The sequence below is a fragment of the Natrix helvetica genome (genome assembly GCF_964273705.1).
Source record: "Natrix helvetica genome assembly, chromosome: 4".
Taxonomy (NCBI): domain Eukaryota; kingdom Metazoa; phylum Chordata; class Lepidosauria; order Squamata; family Natricidae; genus Natrix; species Natrix helvetica.
Window position 1 is genome coordinate 51,692,701 of NC_138550.1, and position 19,118 is coordinate 51,711,818.

General features: G+C 40.0%; 2 protein-coding genes across 3 annotated transcripts in view; one reads left to right on the forward strand and one right to left on the reverse strand.

Annotated features, from left to right (window-relative positions):
- Positions 1-4: 4 nt before the first annotated feature.
- CCT8 (chaperonin containing TCP1 subunit 8) lies at positions 5-17,147 on the reverse strand. Of its 2 annotated transcripts, XM_081951487.1 has the most exons (16): positions 16,973-17,147; positions 15,336-15,426; positions 14,973-15,052; positions 14,437-14,586; positions 13,922-14,102; positions 13,455-13,516; positions 12,697-12,834; positions 11,404-11,582; positions 10,526-10,592; positions 10,359-10,446; positions 9,266-9,381; positions 8,682-8,753; positions 8,438-8,602; positions 7,806-7,925; positions 2,011-2,109; positions 5-1,304 (listed from the first exon to the last, which is right to left on the reverse strand). In XM_081951487.1, the coding sequence occupies exons 1-15, from the start codon at positions 17,030-17,032 to the stop codon at positions 2,017-2,019; spliced, it is 1,662 nt and encodes a 553-aa protein (XP_081807613.1). In that variant the 5' UTR covers positions 17,033-17,147; the 3' UTR covers positions 5-1,304; positions 2,011-2,016. The 2 variants fall into 2 exon arrangements, with proteins under 2 accessions (XP_081807613.1, XP_081807614.1); XM_081951488.1 differs by lacking the exon at positions 2,011-2,109 and having other exon boundaries at positions 16,973-17,146.
- Positions 17,127-19,118, forward strand: part of MAP3K7CL (MAP3K7 C-terminal like) — a 52,730-nt gene continuing 50,738 nt past the window's right edge. The window contains exon 1 of the mRNA XM_081951497.1: positions 17,127-17,147. The gene's annotated coding sequence lies outside the window, so the exon portion shown is untranslated. The remainder of the gene's footprint in view (positions 17,148-19,118) is intronic.

The window sequence follows — 19,118 nt, forward strand, 5'->3', positions numbered from 1 at the left end:
CCTAAAAAATGCAGTAACACAGAGGTCTATCATTATTACTGTGAGAAAAATTGAGCTAACAAATAATTTGAAAGTTTACTATCAATTTTTTTTCACAAGTTATAATAGGTGAAGTGCCCTTGCAGAACACAATTCAGGGGTATCAAATTATATTTGACTACCCTATTTGAAAAGCTAAACACAGTTTACCCCTTGTCTTTTGCAACTTTCCCGAGGCAGAGGGCCCCCATCTCCCAGCCTTTCAAAAATGTCTATAAAGACCTGGCTCTGCCATCTTCCTTGGCCCTGACAGAGCAGTAGCTGTGGCTGGTTAGTGCCCTGAAGGTCCTCCCCCCACCTTTTGATTAGCTTTTCATGTTGAATTTTACTATTTTGCCTCTATTAATTTTTATACTCGGTTGTTTAACATTTTATTTGTATACCACCAAGAGTGCCTCTGTGAGGGAAATGGACTGTTTGTAAATTTGATAAATAATGAGAAAATAAACAAATGTTCTCATATATAAATGTAGCACACATGCTTCTTGTAATATAATGGGAATCATTTCTTCATATTGCAGTTGCCATGATTTTTTAAATTAAAAATGCAGTTTAAATCTACTTCCTGATTTTATGTAATACATAATGTAATCAGCCATTTCTAAGTCTCGTGCATAACAAAAGGTTCATGAATTATTTTGTATTTAATAAAAGATTAAGTATTAGAGCTATGCAAAATAGTAAAAATACCACCTTGACTACAAATATATACGAAGGACTTATTTTCAAATTGCTTAGACAGCTACATTTTTTACAGCTTTGTATACTTGTTTAAGTTATACCTGGATCACATGTACATATTTCTTGCAAAAGATTCATCCGCTTTTACAGGTGAAAAACAGATTCCTCATTATGGTCCTATGCACTGAAAAACATCTATTTTGAACACTTTGAACAGTTCTATTATATTCTTCAATGGTCTGACTGTACAGTACTGAAATAAGTATCAAGTACCTTGTGTAGGACTATTTACGGTAATAGCAATACTAAATAAAGTCCTACACAAGATACACCTGGAAACCTTTTAAATAACCATGTCTTCTAAATCAGACAAAAAGACAGTTTACTGAAATGTTTTTATTGAAATCCTTCAAGGTAACTTCTATTACTGATTAGTTTCATAATTTAAAGGTAATTTGAACACATTTGGCAAGATACACAACAATGTCTATGAGTGGTTAACTATTTCAGTCACTTTGGTCATCATCCAAATCCTTTTTCCCTGATGGTGGTTTAGGGCCACCAGATGGTTTGGCCATGATAATCTGCAAAAGAAATTAAGATATTTCAAATTATCAATACAAAGATATGCAGGTCTATTAATACTTTAATTACCATTTTTTAATGCCATGATAGACTGACAATGCATTTTGAAAACACAAAAATGAAGTATTTTGTTTTGGGTGCATACTAGTGTCTTTGGAGCAGAGTTAAGGGTTATTCAATTTTCTCAGGTTTCAGGAAAGTAATAGTAAGGTGAAAGCTAGTTCTTCGTGGCCAATTGTGTCTAAAACCTGATGATCCCAACCAAGGCTTTTTAAAAATGCAATGGTGTTTGTGATACAGAACAATTATATCCATACAGAACAGGAAATTAAAATAGTTTCAATAATAACAGCTGTATTTACAGATTTAAATAGCAAGGGTACTCTTGGGCATATTTAAGTAGACGGGTATATTAATATTGCCAGTCAGTCTACCAAGCCATCGCTAAAAACTTCTTTCACAAAGTGAATGCTCATCCTTTGGACATTTTTGGCAATCAAGTCATATGCTTTTAGTGCTATCAATTCAATATTGTTAAAATAGGGTTTTAATGTAAAATGCTTTATTTTAATATTTCAAGCAGATTATTAGTGCTGTGCCCTAGGCATATGTGAGTGTGGGAGAAAACATCCATTTCAGGCAGAGTGTAAAAGCATTCATGCAATTTCCATTCTTGTCAACATTACACACGAGGCTGTATCTTACTGTACACTATTGCTCTGGGGCATCTTTCCAATCATCCTTGTCCCAGTGCTCTGATGTTTTAGGGGCTTTCGGACCACCTGCTGCTTTGGCCACAATAATCTATAGAAATTTTATATCACATACACATTTTGACATGTTTCATTTGAAAAGTCATACTTATGAACCTGTGCACTGCTTGGAGAACCCAAGCATGGGACATGCCAAAGCAGTAGAGTTCAAGGGCGGGAGCCAGGCTGGTCAGGGGTCTGAGATGCCATTAGAACCCTCTGAAGGACCCGCCGCCCAAATGAGGCCTCTGCGAAGGCAAACACATCTAATTTATAATGTCTGACAAAGGGCAACGGCGATGACCAAGTCACCGCCCTGCAAATCTCCTCAATCGAAGCTTGAGTGGCCCAGGCTGCTCAAGGTGGCTGCGCTCCTGGTGGAATGAGGAGTGATGCGCCTGGGCACAGGCCTAGACTGGGTCTCGTAAGCAAGGGCAATGCACACTTTCAGCCAACGTTCAATGGTGTTGGAAGACACTTTCTGTCCCATGGTTGATGGTTGAAAAGAAATGAATAAGGCTTCCGACCTTCTGAATGAAGCGAAGTGCCCTGCGAACGTCAAGACAGTGCCACTGTCTCCCTCGGGTGCGAAGGCCGCAGACAGAAGTTCAGGAGAATGATCTCCTGCGCCCGGTGAAACTACGAGTTGACCTTGGGGAAGAATGTTGGGTCCAAGCAAAAGACCACCCTGTTTGGATGAAATATACAGAGTTCCTCGTGGACTGACAGAGCTGCCAGTTCCGACACCCTCCAAGCTGAAGTAATGGCTACAAGGAAAACAGTTTTAAAGGTCAACAATCTGAGGCTAACTGAGTGGAGGGGTTCAAAGGGCTCCGCGATAAGAGCCTGTAAAACCACTGCCAGATCCCACGTGGGATAACGATGGATGACTGGGGGTTTGAGGTTTGTAGCCCCTTTGAGAAATGACCGTACCTGTGAATGGTGGGCCAAGGAACGTCCATGTCCACCGATGACCGTAGAAAGCGCAGCAACCTGGTGATGTAGAGTATTGGGGGGTAAGCCCTCTATCCATACCCGTTTGTAAAAACTCGAGTACTTGCGGCAAAGAGGCTGAGAGGGGGTCAATGTTGGCTCTGTGGGCCCACCTGCAGAAGGCTCTCCAGGTGGCCTCGTAAATCCGTGTTATGGATGGACGCCGAGCTGCCTGGATTGTTTTTATGACTTTGGCAGAAAACTTTTGCTTGATTAAGATATCCCTCTCAAGTGCCACATGGCTAACTGCAAGTCTTGAGGGCTTGGATGATATAGTGCCCCCTGGGAGAGGGATATCCAATCATTCAATATTCTCCAAGAGTGAGAGATGGACGGCGTACCAGGGACGCCGTGGCCACATTGGGGCGACTAGTAGGACTTACGCCTGTTCCGCCAGTATCTTCCGAATGGCGTGTGGGATTACTGGAAGAGGTGGGAATGCGCAAAGGAGGCCCAGGGGCCACGGGCTGTGCAGTGCATCGATGCCCGCCACTCTCAGTGCCTGGAATCTTGCAAAAAATTGTGGGAGGTGGGTGTTGTGGAGCTGTGCGAATAGGTCCACTACTGGGTGCCCAAATCTGCAGAATAGCTCCTGGAACAGGGACGGGGATAATCACCACTCCATCTGATCCACCGTCTTCCAGCTTAGAAAGTCCGCTTGGACGTTTGCGGTCCCCAAGATATGCTCCGCCCGGATTGATAGGAGATATCTCTCTGCCCAACAGTAAAGCCTCTCCGCTTCCATCATCAGTGACTTGGATCGCGTGCCTCCCTGGCGGTTGACATGGAGGCTACATTGTCAGTCAGGACCAGCACGAAAGTGGAGAAGCGCCAAGCGGGTGGCACACAGGTCCAGCCAGTTGATGCTGTTCCTGAGCTCTTGCGCAGTCCAACGCCCCTGGGCTACTTGGTCAAGTGAGTGCGCTCCCCATCCGTACAAGCTCACATCGGTTGTCACCACAACCTGGTCCGGTTCCTTGAATAGAGACCCCCAGCTCAGTTTGGAAGCCTTCCACCAGTGTAGCGAAGTGGACACTCTGGGTGATATTTGCACCTTGATCTGAGAGTGGCTGGTGTGAGAAGGAACCACTGGAGAGAGCGAGCATGGAAGCGCGACCAAGGAACAATGTCTATACATGAAATCATCTTTCCCAGAAGCTGGGAAAGCACCGCTAGCGGTATTAACCTTTGACTTCAAATGTGACTCACCAGCGACAGGATGCTACTGCATCGTTCCGGAGATAATGCCACCTCACATGTGACGGAATCTATCAAACTCCCGAGATGTAATAGTCTCGTAGTTGGCTGAAGGTGGCTTTTCAGAGGATTCAGTACAAACCCTTGGCGCTGCAGAGTATCGATAGTCATTTGAAGGTCTCGAACTGCCTGGGAGTGCGATGATGAAAAAATCAAGATGTCGTCGAGATAACAATTTACTCTGACTAGGAGTGAGCGGAAGTATGCAGCTATCGCTGCCAACAGTTTGGTAAAGGTTCGCGGGGCCGATGAGAGGCAGGGCCTTGTACTGAAAATGGTAGCCCGCAAAGTGGAACCTCAGGAATTTCCTGTGTGTCGCGTGTATGGGCACATGTAGATAGACTTTTTTATATCAATTGAAGTCATTAGGTTGCCTTGTCTGATGCAGGTCAGTGTGCTCTTCAGGGACTGCATCTTGAATCTTTGGTATTTGATGTAAAGTTTCAGTCACTCTAAATCTAGATTGGCTCTCCATTTTCCCGAGGACTTGGGAACGAGGAACAAGATTGAGTAGAATCCTAGCCTTTCCTGTCCCTGGGGTACTGGTTCTATGACGTCGATGGATAACAGGTGTGGGATCTCCTGATTCATGAGACCCTGTTTCACCTGACACCTGGGGACGGGGCACTTGATGAAACATCTCGGGGGAATGGAGAGAAACTCCAGAGTGAAGCCTAGCCTCACAGTTTGAACCACCCAAGCATCCGAGGTGGTTTCTGCCCATTGGCTTGCAAATGCTGCCAGTCGCCCGCCAATAGGTCCATCCCTTTTGGAATCACCTATACCAGCGAAAAGACCGGTTGCTGGTGCCACGAAATGCTGCCGGGTCTACGCCTGCTGTTGATTCTGCTGTCTATTTCTGTCCCGGGCCCCTGACCGGTCCTGAGCACGGTCCTGCTCCTGTCTGTATGGTCTGTTATACTGGGGAACATAAGGTGCCGCTTGTGAACCCAGAATCCGTGGCCCGAAAGGGCTGCCTCCTGAAATAAGGCTGGTGTCTCCTATCTGAACGGCTGTTGGTAGATGGAAGTACCTTGTGCTTATCTCTTGTTTCTATTAAGATGGGATCCAGGGCGGTCCCAAACAAGACGCCCCCTTTGAAAGGTGTCGAAGCTAAGCGCCATTTGGATTTTATATCCGCCTGCCAATGGCGGAGCCATAGGAGATAGCGGGAGGTGACATTGGACGCTATAGCTCAAGACGCGAACTTAGTCACGTTGAGGGTAGCGTCCGAGGAATATTCTAGTGCTGTGACCAGTTTGTTAATATCCTGGTGCAGCCGCATATCCTCTGGGGCAACCCTGGCTTGAAGTTGTTTAACCAGGGATGTCCGGTTGAAATATGAGGCCGCAGCTGCGGATCGTAACACCCAGGTGGCCACCTGGTGTGTCTTATGTATCATCAATTCGGCTTTGCGGTCCTCACCTTTGAGACCCTCTGACAATTCGGATGGCTACAGGGCTGGGGAGGCCAAGGCAGCAATAGGAGGATCTATAGTGGAAAACTGAAGAATCCCATCAACCTCTGAGGTCGAACCATACAACTTCCTATCGCCATTGCTAGGTGGTGGAATTGCAGTGGGCTGCGTCCACTGTCTCTGCACTATATCTAAAAATAGTTTGGGAAAGGGAATAACATCCTGCTCCTGAACCTGTTCAGAGAAGAACTGGTGCGTGGAGTCCAGCCCCACTGCTGCACTGGCCTGTGTGGTGGAGCCACCCAGGTTGACGGTGGTCTTGGCCTTATGTAACAATGATTTAAACAATGTAGAACGAAACAACCCAGAAAAAGAGGGCCTGTCCAGCGCTAGGCCGTCATCATCTCAGTTCCCCCTCCTCACCGAGGATAGAACCCTAGCTTTGGATTGAGGGAAGTGGGGAAGGAGGATCCTCATGGGAAGTGGAGGGTTCCCTGGGCAAGGCCGAGTGTTTGGGCCTTGTCCCCTTCGCTGGAGTTCAGCATCTACCCCCCGAGTTATGGCCAGAGAAATCATATCCCTGAGCTCCAGGGGAATACTGAGGGTGGAAGTCTCCTCAGGCCTCAACCCTGCTGCAGTGGGAGTAAAGGTGGCAGTTGGCTCCGTGAATCTAGGCGCGGGCGTCTGACCCTCTAAGATATCTGAGGCATCAGATAAGGAGTGGGATCCCAATCCTAAATCTCCCTCAGAGAGGCCTTGTGGCAAGGGAATATCAGGGGACCAACCCTGTATTTCTGCCAGCCTGGGTGGTGATGCAGATGGAGAAATTTGGTGGGGACTTTTGGAAGTGGAGGTGGCTGGAGGCCTAGCTCCCTTGTTTTTATGTTTGCGCCCCACGGCCCTATTAGCTGCCGCGGATGGGGCTCCTGACCTGGTCCTGCAGGAGGTCCTGGTGACAATCCTCCCAGCCCTATCGCTGGCTCTGGACAGATTAGATGGTAATGAGGGGGAGGTTTCTGCCCCAGAATTGTTCCCAGTCGCCAAGCGATCTGCCATTATTATTGTCAGGGAGCTCATTCAGAATAAAGCAGCCAAGGTGAGAAGCGAAGAATCGTTCTATCGGCTCTCAAGTTCGCAATAGAATGCACCAAGTAAGATCACACGCTGCTTTACTGTACCGGACGAATCCTCGTGCGCAATGGTGGCCAGCGTTGAGACGGTTAGGTCCACCCTCGGGAGATTTTGCGTCACACTGACTTGGCGCACATAATCCAGCCGCCTCTCGGCTGGCTCTCAATGGTGCGCAATTCAAACTTGTCCCAAAATGGCCACGTTTTAAGTTTCGACGAGAAAATGGCCGCTCTGAAACTGTCTCCCTCTGCGGCAGCAGCGGTTGCGGTGGTAATGGTAGCGCTTGCTGCAGGACACCAATCGCTAATTAGAGCAGATTGTGGCTGACTAATAAGGCGATCGTGGCCAAAGGCAAGCCCGGCGGCAGACGCGGCCCGGGGTAGCCGACACGAGAGTGGCGAACCAGCTCTCAGCTGCAGCGATCGGTAGGCGAGGAAATCAATTGCTATTAGAACCGGCTGATTTAACGGTGAGTAGCACCCACATTGCGCTAAAAACAGCTTGGCAAGGCAGTGCATCAGAACGGAGCCGCCTGCCCTTCACACTCTGTAGATACCTAGAAAAAAACTAAACGCTACAAGAAATATTACTTACATAAAATACAAGTTAATTTGACTAGTGTCCTAGAGAAAAATTTATACGTCTCTTCAGGCTGGACTGAGTTAAAAAACTGAACCCTTCCGGTCAGAAGAGGCGTGGTCAACAATTTCATAACTCACTCTCTAGGCTAATGGACAAAGTTAACCCATGCTTCTCCAAGCAGCGCACAGGAAAATTTGATTATTTTATTTGTATAAGTCAATACCTACAGTCCAAACAGACAAATGCAGACTATAAAAGCATGACTCCAAATATAAATACATTTTTAAAAATTTATCTAATGTTAAATTGACTTTTGGAATAGTATTCCAATTTTGTTCAAAACTGAAAACACTATAATACCTACTCACCTGATCAACTCTCAATATTGTTACCGCAGCATTTGTAGCCAACTTGATACCCCAGTATTTTCCAAGATGTGTATCTAATACCCCTGCTTCCAACATATCTTTCACAGCTGCAGCTTCAGCCTGTTAAAATTAAGTTAGAATGATTGTCTTTTTTCTGATTACAAACTATTATTTCTCCCATTTTAATTTACAGGCCCTAAATCTACTGTGTCACCCAAATGGTGAACTAGCACTATAGATTTGTATGCTTAACTGTATTTCTGTGTTAAACAATGGCATTATAGCATGATCGTAGAAACATACATAGTCTGCCTCTGATCTAGATGGGGTGCGTCAAAATTGCTAGGATGTATTATTACTAATGCCAAGAAAAATAACTTGGGTGATACAGTCATTGCCTCTCTTGTTTCAGTTATAAAATATTAATAATTTATTAGATATTATCACTTTATTTTTGTTCATTCAACATGTATATTACCTAATGCTCCCATTCCATATACATAATCACCCATGAAAAATGCTATAGCCCATTAAACTTATTGTGAATGTTAATGACACTTTTAATACTTTAGAAAAATATTGAAATCAATTCAAGATTTTCTACATTATAGTGAATTTGTAGCTAGTCTTACCTCAATATCAAATCCAACATTTTTATTGCCTTCTTGATGTACTGCATATAGCTTTGAAATAAGCTCATTTGCTTTAATACCAGAATTTTCTGCCAGAGCTCGGGGAATAGCTTCAAATGCCTCAGCAAATTTCTTGATTGCATACTGATCAAGACCTGGGCAAGTCTGAACAGAGGGGGGAGTTTATGTTAAGTTGTATTGAATTACAAAAGAAATCTGACTGAAAAATATGTTTGTAGCATACCTCTCCATATGACGTTATCTGTTTTGCCAATTCAATCTCAGTTGCACCACCCCCTGGGACAAGGCGCTTATCCTACAAAAAAGTAATATGAAGTGTAAAATACTTGGTATGAAATGCCAAGTAAAAAACATGAATCATGAAAACTTCAAAAAAGTACGCATTTCTAAAGACATTTTAAAAATACAATGAATGCATTATTTTAATAGACCAGTATATAAAGTTGATGCAAATTAGATAAGCATTTTTGTGAATGCCAATCATAATATGCCAATCAATATAGAATTATATCCTTGTCATCAACCATTCAGTTGTGTCCTACTCTCGGACACTCTGGATTAGCACTCCCCATGCCCCCCTATCTTGCACCTCTTCCTTCAGATCCACTGTGGTCATCCCTGTGTCATCCTTTATAAGTGTCTAGCCAGTGGTACTAGGACAACCCTTTCTCCTTCTTCTGATCACTCCCAACATGACTGATTTTTTGAGTGAGTCAACCAATTATATACAACATAGCAAAAATATTAATTCTGTAAATGCACATTATATAATAACTCCAAATTATAGATCCCCAAGGCTTTACTCACCCGAGTGAGTACTTTGAAAGTGTTTACACCATCATCAATTGCTCTTTCTACATCATCCATTAGGTTGTCTGTGGAACCACGAATTACTATTGTTGAAATAGCTCCATCTTCCTTTTCTGTGGAAAAAAAAGATTCAAGAAACATTTTACAAATGTAAATATTACAGGTAGTCCTTATATTACAAGCATTCATTTAGCGACCAGCTACAAAAGCACTGAAAATAGTGACCGAAGACTACCGTATTTTTCAGAGTATAAGACGCACCTTTTTTCCCTCAAGAGGCTGAAAATCTGGGTGCGTCTTATACATCGAATACTGCATTTTTTTGCCTCCCGAAACCTCCCCCCCTTTACCAAAATGGCCGTGCTTGTAGGCGGCTTTCAAAGAGCTCCTGAGGGGCTGGGGAGGGCAGAATTGAGCGAAAAACTGGCCATTTTTTGCTTAATTTTGCCACACACACACACACAGCCCCGAGATCTCTATAAGCTTCCTAAAGGCTATCCATGCCCTTTTTTGAGAAAAAATAGGCCCCTTTTTGTGAAAAAATGGGCCAATTTTTGCTCATTTTTGCCCCCCACCCCTCCCAGGAGCACTCTAAAAGCCTAAGAGCTGTTCATGCCCTTTTAAAAAAAAAGGGCCCATTTTCGCGAAAAATTGGCTGTTTTGGGGAGGTTTGCAGAGTGCAAAAACTTGTTTTTTTAAATTTGCCTCTTCAAAACCTTGGTGCATCTTATACTCCAAAAAATATGTTAGGTCCTCACATGACTGATGTAGTATCCCAACGGTAATTTGATCAAGATTCAGATACTCTGCAACAGTCATGTATTTGCAATGGTTACAGCATCCCAATGTGGTTGCTATTTGTGACCTTCCCAGCTACCTTCTGAGAAGCAGTCAATGGGAAAAGCCATATTTACTTAGTAACTGCAATGATTTGCTTAAAAACGGTAGCAAAAAAGATCATAAAATCAAGCCCAACTCATTTAACAATTACCTTGCTTAGTAATGTAAATTATAGCCTTAATTATGGTCATAAGGACTACCCGTAATTCTAAGGACAAAAAAAAATGGTACACTAAAAATATAAAAATACCATGTTTAAACACGACAACTTGTGTCTCCCCAATTTCTGATAAATACACACTATTGCAGTGGCCCATTTCTTCTAAATTAGGTGGAATCTGTGAGAGTAAAGAAAAAAGATGGTTATATCGAGAATTATTATAACAATAGAAATAGACGTTAGTGCTAAATACATACCAGTCTGGGCAGAGCTGTAGCACCAACTGTTTTACATAATCTCCTGAGGTCCCATTTTGAATTCAGCCTTTAAAATATATGAATATTTCAAGAAAGAAAATATTTTATAATTTAAAAATTCTTATTACAAAATAAAACTTTTCAGGAATATTTATGTTCATTTTATGGATAGTAAACAGATTTCTATCATGCTCATCATGTCATCTTCCTATGTTCAAACTGTATTCTCATGATATACAGAAATACTTTTTCCAAACTATTTGTATTATGTAACATTAATTACATTTTCTAAATGTACATGACTCAGAGTAAGAAAGCTAACCACCAAATAAGTATCTCATAACTGTTCATTTTGCAAGGGTGTGTGTATTTGTTTATAATTGTATTTCAATTATTTAAGAAACCTTATATCAAGTTAATTGAAAATGGACATCAAACTTTACTTCCAAAGCTTTAGTTCCAAAGGAAAGACCATTTTAAGGAGGAAAATAAGGTGGTACAGAAGAAAGCATGAGTCTTCCAAGTCATGACCCTCTATTTTGATTTCGCATTAATTTATGCTATTTTGTTTGTTTTTTGTGTGTTTTATTTGGATTTATATGCCGCCCTTCTCCAAAAGGACTCAGGGCGGCGTACAACATTAAAAAACACACATCCCAAAAGTTAAAAAAAAATTTTTTTTAATCCATATCCAAAAAAAACCCAAACCGAATTTAAAAGACAAAAATGTAATAAAATGATTTTAAAAATTAAAGCTTAGCTTTTGAAATTAAGCATATCTCTATTGCATCTTGAAATCACAAGGCAATGAGATTTTTTTTAAGTGTGCTCTTTTAACTAAATGAAAAATTTAGATTTTTCATTTTAGTAAATCTTACCTGATTAACATAAGGTTGTATTTGTTTGCATAATGTAGGGCCATGTCTGCCACTTTTCCACCTGAAATTACCACATTTGCACCAGCCTCAGCAATAGCTTTGACCTGTAGCTCCATTAAGTTCTCTTCTCCTTTGCTGAAATTCATCAGCTCTTCAGCATTTTTTATCAGTACTGTGCCCTGCAAGAATAAAGCATTTTCCCTAGCATCCATAAAAATAGCATTCTGAATGTTTGCCTTACCAAAAATAATCAACGATTATTTCTTGTTCTCGGATAGAATTCACCCTCAGAAAAGGTGATTTATGACCTTTCTTCAAAGATATGGCCCTTGCACTATCCCCATGACACAAAGGCAGGATTGCAATTTGGGCTCTTGGAAGCAACTGCTCACAGCACATGATTACAATTTGCAACTTTCCAGACAGTTTCCAACAAGCAACATCAGCTGGGGAAGCCAGATTCACTTAAGAACTGTGAAATCTATTTAATGAAAGCCATAAAAATGCTAATAAAATTTACAATTGTACCAAGCTATGACAAATTCTGGTCCCAGTTGTGGCCATAAATCAAGGACTACCTTTCAATGTTTTAGTGATTGCAAAAAAGAACTAGGAAAAAAATATTCCAGAAATACTTGATGAATAGCAGCCTGTAATAACATGCAATAATCCTTAATCCATTCTCTTGCTAAAATAACTTAGAATTTATCAAAGTAATTAAATAATAGGCACAAGGATACAGATCAGTGATTCTTTCCTAGATTGTTAGCATGATTTATTTTGTTACTTAAATTAAGAATGGCCCATTTTTGGTTGGTTAGTGGTGAACCTAACATTTTATAAGAGAAAAGGTACACAGAAAATGAGAGAATAATATAAAATAGTCAAATTGCCTGGTCACACCGTGAATCATAAATATGGGCATTTGTCTTAACATTTGTTTTTCAACCCCATCATGATGGTTTTTGGCACTTCCTAGCAAGCACTATCTGTACGTTGCTTTTAACTCTTTAGTCTATGGAAATGTTTCTACTTCAGTTGGTAATAATCAAATGTCAATTACTTCTGGCACTATAGGAGCACATAACAAAACAATGCTGTTTATGTTAATTGGTTATTATATATACCTCAGAATTTAAATTATTACTTGAATTTTCTTGCTTTTCTCTTTTCTATTTTGTCCTTTTAGTAAACTTGAGATCCAGAAATGGTGTCTGTTACTAATTGTAAACTATTACAGAAGCTTTTCTTGTTAAGCTCAAAAATTACTACCCAAAGTTAATCATAACATACCTTAGTTTCTGTTATCATTCCATCAAAAGGACAAGAGTAGACAGCTATTTTAGCATCTTTAACAGAAGTAACATCACCCTCAGTTTCTTTTTTAAATACCATGCCTTGCAATACAGTGGATGCATTAATACCAGAACCCTGAAAACACAAATAACAATCACATCAATTAAATAATTAAAACAATGCTTTAATGCTAACATTTTGAATAAATAAGTATATTTATTTAGAAATAAATATTTAAACAGGACCATTTCATGTGTTCCTTTTTTCAAATTAGGCTCATTTAACCATACAAAATATAGACTGTTTGCTGATTTAGAACTGTCTTCTTCTGTCATGTATGTATCATTCATTCAACATACAATTTGTCACTGCTTCAAAAATTTGATACCAATTTGATAACCCTAACCCTAACCCTATCCAATGTATGACATCAACTTTAATAATATCACAATTTATAAATAAAACAACACTGGATGAGTTTTTTTTAAAAAAAACTCCTCAAATTATTCCTGCAACTTGACAGAAGCTGGAAACAATACATTTAGCTCCCCACAGTTCTCCTACTGTGCACTTCAGATTTTATATTAAATTCACAAAGGTGATATAGGATATTTAAAATTTGGTCCTATTTAATAAACAGCTATTATTTCTTTTAGCCTACGAGGACTGTGAAGTGATTACTTAGACACTAAGGTTCCCAAAAAAGTTTGGATCATTTGTATTATGTATTACCAACAAGAAATATCACAACTTACTAAGATTTTGCACACTCTGATGTTATCAACATTGAAGTGACCCGATTCAGAACAAATGGATACTGTGAAAGAATTAAAAACATAAGTTTAGAAAAGTTTATTAGCTTTCAGATCCCTATTTTTCTATCTTAAATTATATGGCAATCTGTAATAAATGTCTGGAAATTGATTCAGAGGTAGATGTCTTATCTGAAAACCAAACATTCAAAAACCGGAATTCTTAGAATTAAGACAAGATTGGAAATGATTTTCCATTGGTTATGGTAAAAAAAATTGATCCATACCAGTAATGTGAATATAAAATGAATAACTATATATCTCTATCTCTATCGATCTATCATCTATCTATCATCTATCTATCTATCATCTATCTATCTATCTATCTATCATCTATCTATCTATCTATCTATCTATCTATCATCTATCTATCTATCTATATTAAGTAGCCCACTACTAAAATTACTTACCACATGCTTGAGCAATAAGCTGTGTTAGAAAGCTTTCACTACCACACTGTTTACTCATTATTGAAGTTTGTAACAAGGATGCCACTTCTCCAACATCCCGAAGATTTTTTGCAGAGCAGCACACAAGATCAGGCAGAATTTCCAATGCTTTCCTGCAAGCTTTTTCATAGCCTTCAATCACCTGCAATTAAATATAGGCAGATGCCTATACTGTAACACAAATATTCATAAAAGCTTGTGGTCTGTCAGAGCACCACATACATTACAAATGTATGTGGTACTCTATTTTGTATGGGGCAGCATTAGAAGGTATTATTTTCAAATACATTTTTAAATTAATTACTTGAAAATAAGACAAGCTATAATCATATCCCTGTTTATTTGGAAATTAGCCCCAATACACTTAATAAATTTCATATGTAATAAACTGTAACAGTTAGATACATGATCTAGAAATGGAATATTTTTGGAAATGCAATTGTAACTAAGAAATGTAATTCTATCTAACAAAATACCTCTGAAACAGAAAGTCCCATTCTTAGAAGTTCTTCAGCATGTTCAAGAAGAGCACCAGCAAAAACAAGAACAAAATTTGTCCCATCACCAACTTCTTGTTCTTGCATATGAGAAGCCATGACAATCATTTTTGCTGCAGGATGCTGAACCTATTGAGTATTTTATATTAGAAGAAACAATTGAACACATATTAAAATTCAATTAAAACCAATCAGAAATATATTTAATAATACATATTCAAGATATCAGTTACTATTCTTGAATCTTTTATGGGACAAAAATGCTATTTGCAGGCCACCGGTATATATCTGTAGTATTATTTAATTACTTCAAATCTTCATTAAGAGTAATTTCAGACTCTCAGACTACCAGCAAATTCTCTAGTGTTAATTACTTCAGAATCTCTCACAGAAAAATATACCTCTCCCCCCCAAAAGCCTGCATTAGAGCAAATGAATTCATGAAGAAATAATGTACAATTAAATGTATTAAAATGTAATCATAAATGCTAATTTGAGTATCAATAACAAGTTACCTCCAATTCTCTTAAAATGGTAGCAGCATCATTAGTAACAAAAAGCTTTTCCAAATGATTAATAACCATTTTGTTCATCCCTAAAACAAGCAAAAACATATAAAATAGTACTTAAGGACAATTTGATAATAAATGAATAAAGTAATTAACAAAATAAACATGTTAATTTATAGATGTTTTGGATTTTTATGTGAGCTGTCCAATACACTGAATGTGTTGATTATTATTCATAATAAGCAGTTGAGAAATAAGCAAACAATTTTAAACTTTGCAGATTCCCAGTTAATTTTTAATACTACTAATGGAACTATTTAGGTAAATAGAAAATTAAACATACTTTTTTAAAAAAAATCAACATCTTACCATTTGGGCCATAGGCTGTGCGTGTTGTCTGAGCAAGTTCTTTACATGCTTGAATGTTTCGAAACACAGCTTCTTCCAATCCAGAATAATGCTAGACATACAGAATTTAAATCAGAATTAAGATATGATTACATGAAATATAATACTTATACAAACTCTTAAAATTATATATTTGTGCCTTAGTTTCTCCTCATTTTCCATTATTCTACCACTTCTGATTCTATCTTAAGACAAAAATGACTAAATATTGTCAGGATTTTTTTTAAAAAGAAGACTAAGGGGGAAATACCTTAAAACAATAATAGAGAAACCATGATTTATGATATTCTTGCAGCTCCATTTTTCAGCAGAAACCATGGTAGGCTTCTATATGTTATTCTGTTCAATGAAATAACATGTCTCTGGAAGAATGCCTAATGAAAATGTATCATTGTGCTCATGAAAGTCTATTTAGGTATTACTTTTGGGTGCATATTCACATTAGATGTGGCAGGTATCACTTCTACTATTTTCTATTATTTCAAAACATATCATACTGCATATTTTTGTTCTTCCCTTGTTTTGCCTTTGTGAAGATTTGTGCACGTGCATCTCTGTATACTCTGGTAAACAACAGTGTATGGGCTGCAAGCAGGTAATGTGACCAGACAAAAGGGACTTGGTGTTGCAAGACTGAGATAATTTAACTGCCATACATCTGGAGAGATGTTTAATAGACATTTCTTTCCTAATTCTCAGCTGATTGTCACATTTCGAAACTCTTATTTTTTTTGTGCTACTTTCCCCCATGATATTATATATAACCATGTTGTCTCTTTTTCAAGAGTTATTCTGCCAATGAACAGAAATCCCAAACTCCCTTTGCATAATTTTCAATACTGTTGTAAATATTAAAACTATAATGTCTCCATTACACAGTTTCCAGCTAAATTTACAAAAGCAGAAAAAAGCTGTGTGACGATTACCAACTGTTTCTCAGAGAGCTTGTCTTATTCATCCAACAAATAGCAGACTGGCTCTTTTCCAATCATTTGAGTTCTAAACAAGAGTCTAAGAAACATGGGAGATATTGTTGTATTATACAATTAGTTTCCAATGCATGCGGTCCTCATTCATTTAGTGACCACTCGAAGTTACAACCGTCCTGCAATTTTCACCGCAATTCCTTAACTCTTAATAAAAAACATTTGCTCCAAGGTTGAAACAAACACAATCAAGCAACTATAAACGTCCGGGTGGGTGGAAACAGCTAGAAAGACTAGCAGAGGTCGCATGGCCTCCTTCAGATTTCTCCCGACCTGCTACTGTCAGCAAGCGCTGCAACTCAACTCCACAATTCCCGGCATGCCGAGAAAGGCCGCCTTGGGCGTTGCTGTGGTAGTTTCGGAGCTGAGAACGGAGTCGAGAACAATCCCCCGAGCGGGAGTGAGCTCCATATTAATTCCTCGACCACGGCGCTCGCTCGCTCGCAGCCCCCAGCGCGAGACATAGTAACGGCGAGGAGGCCCAATAGCTCCGCCTCTTTGATCGGCGCGTGGAGCCGGTGCCCTAGAACGCAGATTGCCATTTCTCTTCTGGAATCTTCCTTCTTTTCCAGCGCCGCCCTCCTGCCTTTCCCCGCGAGTATCTCCGCTCACCTTCGCTCCTTCCTTCAGCATCTGGGCAAAGCCAGGGGCCTTCGGAACGTGCAACGCCATCTTCCCGATCAGACCACGAGCAGGGACAGCACGCCTGTGGATCCTATGGCTGAGGAGACGCGCGCAACTCGCCCACGCTCGGTCGTGTCTTTACACGCAAGCGCAGAGGAAGGAGGTGCGGCAAGCCAAAATGGCTGACACAAAAAGAAGGGAGGGGTGCGGAGGGATGACATGTGGGATGACAAATCAACGGTCTTTTTCTCGCCACACTTGGATGAACTGCCGTTCCGCTGGCGGGCGGGAAGCGGCGCTAAAAGAGTACTGAGACCTCAACGCGCTGGCCTCGTCCTCTCGTTACACTTCTCCATCATTTAATTATCGTATTATTTGAATTACTGTAGTAGTTTCGATATCAAGTTCAGAGCTATATTGCATTGTTTAATTCTATGTTTATACAATTATAATTATACCAAGCACAGTTTTCAAAAGATATAAGCAATGTTTTTCTTTATAATGAAGAGATAGGAATAGCCACATATTAGTGAGGAAATTGAGTAGCTTTTTTCCCCTTACATACTTTTCTGTCCTTTAAAATTCCAGCCTATAGAAGTAAAAGCTATAGAAATACAGGTAGTCCTCAGCTTACGATCACAATTGAATCCAGAATTGATATTGCTAAATGAAAAAATTGTTAAGTGACTTTTGCCCCATTTTACGATTTTTCTTGCCACAGTTGTTAAGTGAATAATTCAGTGGTGGGTTGCAGGCGGTGCGCCCTGGTATGGGCGTACTGGAGCCTGCCCAGAGCACCGGGTACCATTCTGGTACGGTGCTCCAGAGGGCCCACCCGCCTGCCTAAGCTCCTTACCTGTCCTTCAAAGCCTTCGGCACTTCCAAGCATGTGCATGGCACATACAGCGCCTGTGCGACGCTCCACCGAGGAGCTGGAGCATCACGGAGGCTTGCGGAGGCGTCGCTGGAAGGTACAACGCATGTGAGCACCGTGCACGTTCATGTGGAGGACACCGGGCCTCTTTGCAACTGTACCCGTTGCAACGAGATCCGGAACCCACCACTGGAATCATTGCAGATGTTAAATGAGTAACACAGTTTTAAGTGACTCTGGTTTCCCCATTGACTTTGCTTCTCGGAAGCAAGGGTGCTCACATGACCACAACACTGCAACCATCCTAAATATGAACCAATTGCCAAGCATCCAAATATTGATCATGTGACCATGGGAATTCTGCTTGTGAAAAATGTAAGTCCCTTTTTTTAGTGCCATTGAATTTTGGAACGGTTATTGAATGTAAGTTGATAACTACCTGTAGTAAGACCTATTCCCCTTTATGCTTTAAAGAGCATACAGGTAATCCTTGATTTATAAAGAAGTTACAACACTAAAAAAGTGACTTATGACCATTTTTCATACTTATAACCGTTGCAGCATTCCCATTGTCATGTGATTTACATTCAGATGCTTGACAACTCTTCATATTTATGAAGGCTGCAGTGTCCTGGGATCATGTGATCATCTTTTGTGACTTTCTGACAGCAAAATCAGTGGGGAAGCCAGATTCACTTAACCGTGTTATTAATTTAACAACTGCAGTGATTCACTTAACAAATGTGGCAAGAAAAATCGTAAAATGGGGCAAAACTCACTTAACACATTTTTCATTTAGCAACATAAATTCTAGACTCAATTGTATTCGTACGTCAAGGACTACCTGTAATGGTTGGAGTTACTTTACATTTCCCATGACAGGCTTCCAGCTATCTTATAAAGATAAAGCAATTAATTCTGCAATGTAATAAACTCCCACATCAGGAAATACATTTTGCATTGCCTCCAAAATTGTTCATTTAAGTAATCTTCTATTTCTGCATCTCCTCACTATGTATGTTACATTGTTATTTTTCCACAAATAAATACACTGAAACATGATTCACGAAGTTAAAATTTCAACACTTATTTTCCACAGTTACTCCCCTGTTCATGTTAAAGAATAGGATAGGGGTGGAGAATTTTACACTCTCTCTGGTCTCAACATCTCTGGAAATTATAGTTCAGCAATATTTTGGGCGGTAGCTTCCCCAAGTTTCATGTAGAATGAAGTAGCTGATTTTCATCTTCACAAAAGCT

Coding starts and splice junctions, on each gene's coding strand:
- CCT8 (XM_081951487.1), bottom strand. CDS start 17,032: ATGGCGTTGCACGTTCCGAAGGCCCCTGGCTTTGCCCAGATGCTGAAG. Junction 10,593..11,403: donor TACAACCTTATGTTAATCAG/GTAAGATTTACT, acceptor TATATTTTAAAG/GCTGAATTCAAAATGGGACC. Junction 8,603..8,681: donor AGATAACGTCATATGGAGAG/GTATGCTACAAA, acceptor CCCTCTGTTCAG/ACTTGCCCAGGTCTTGATCA.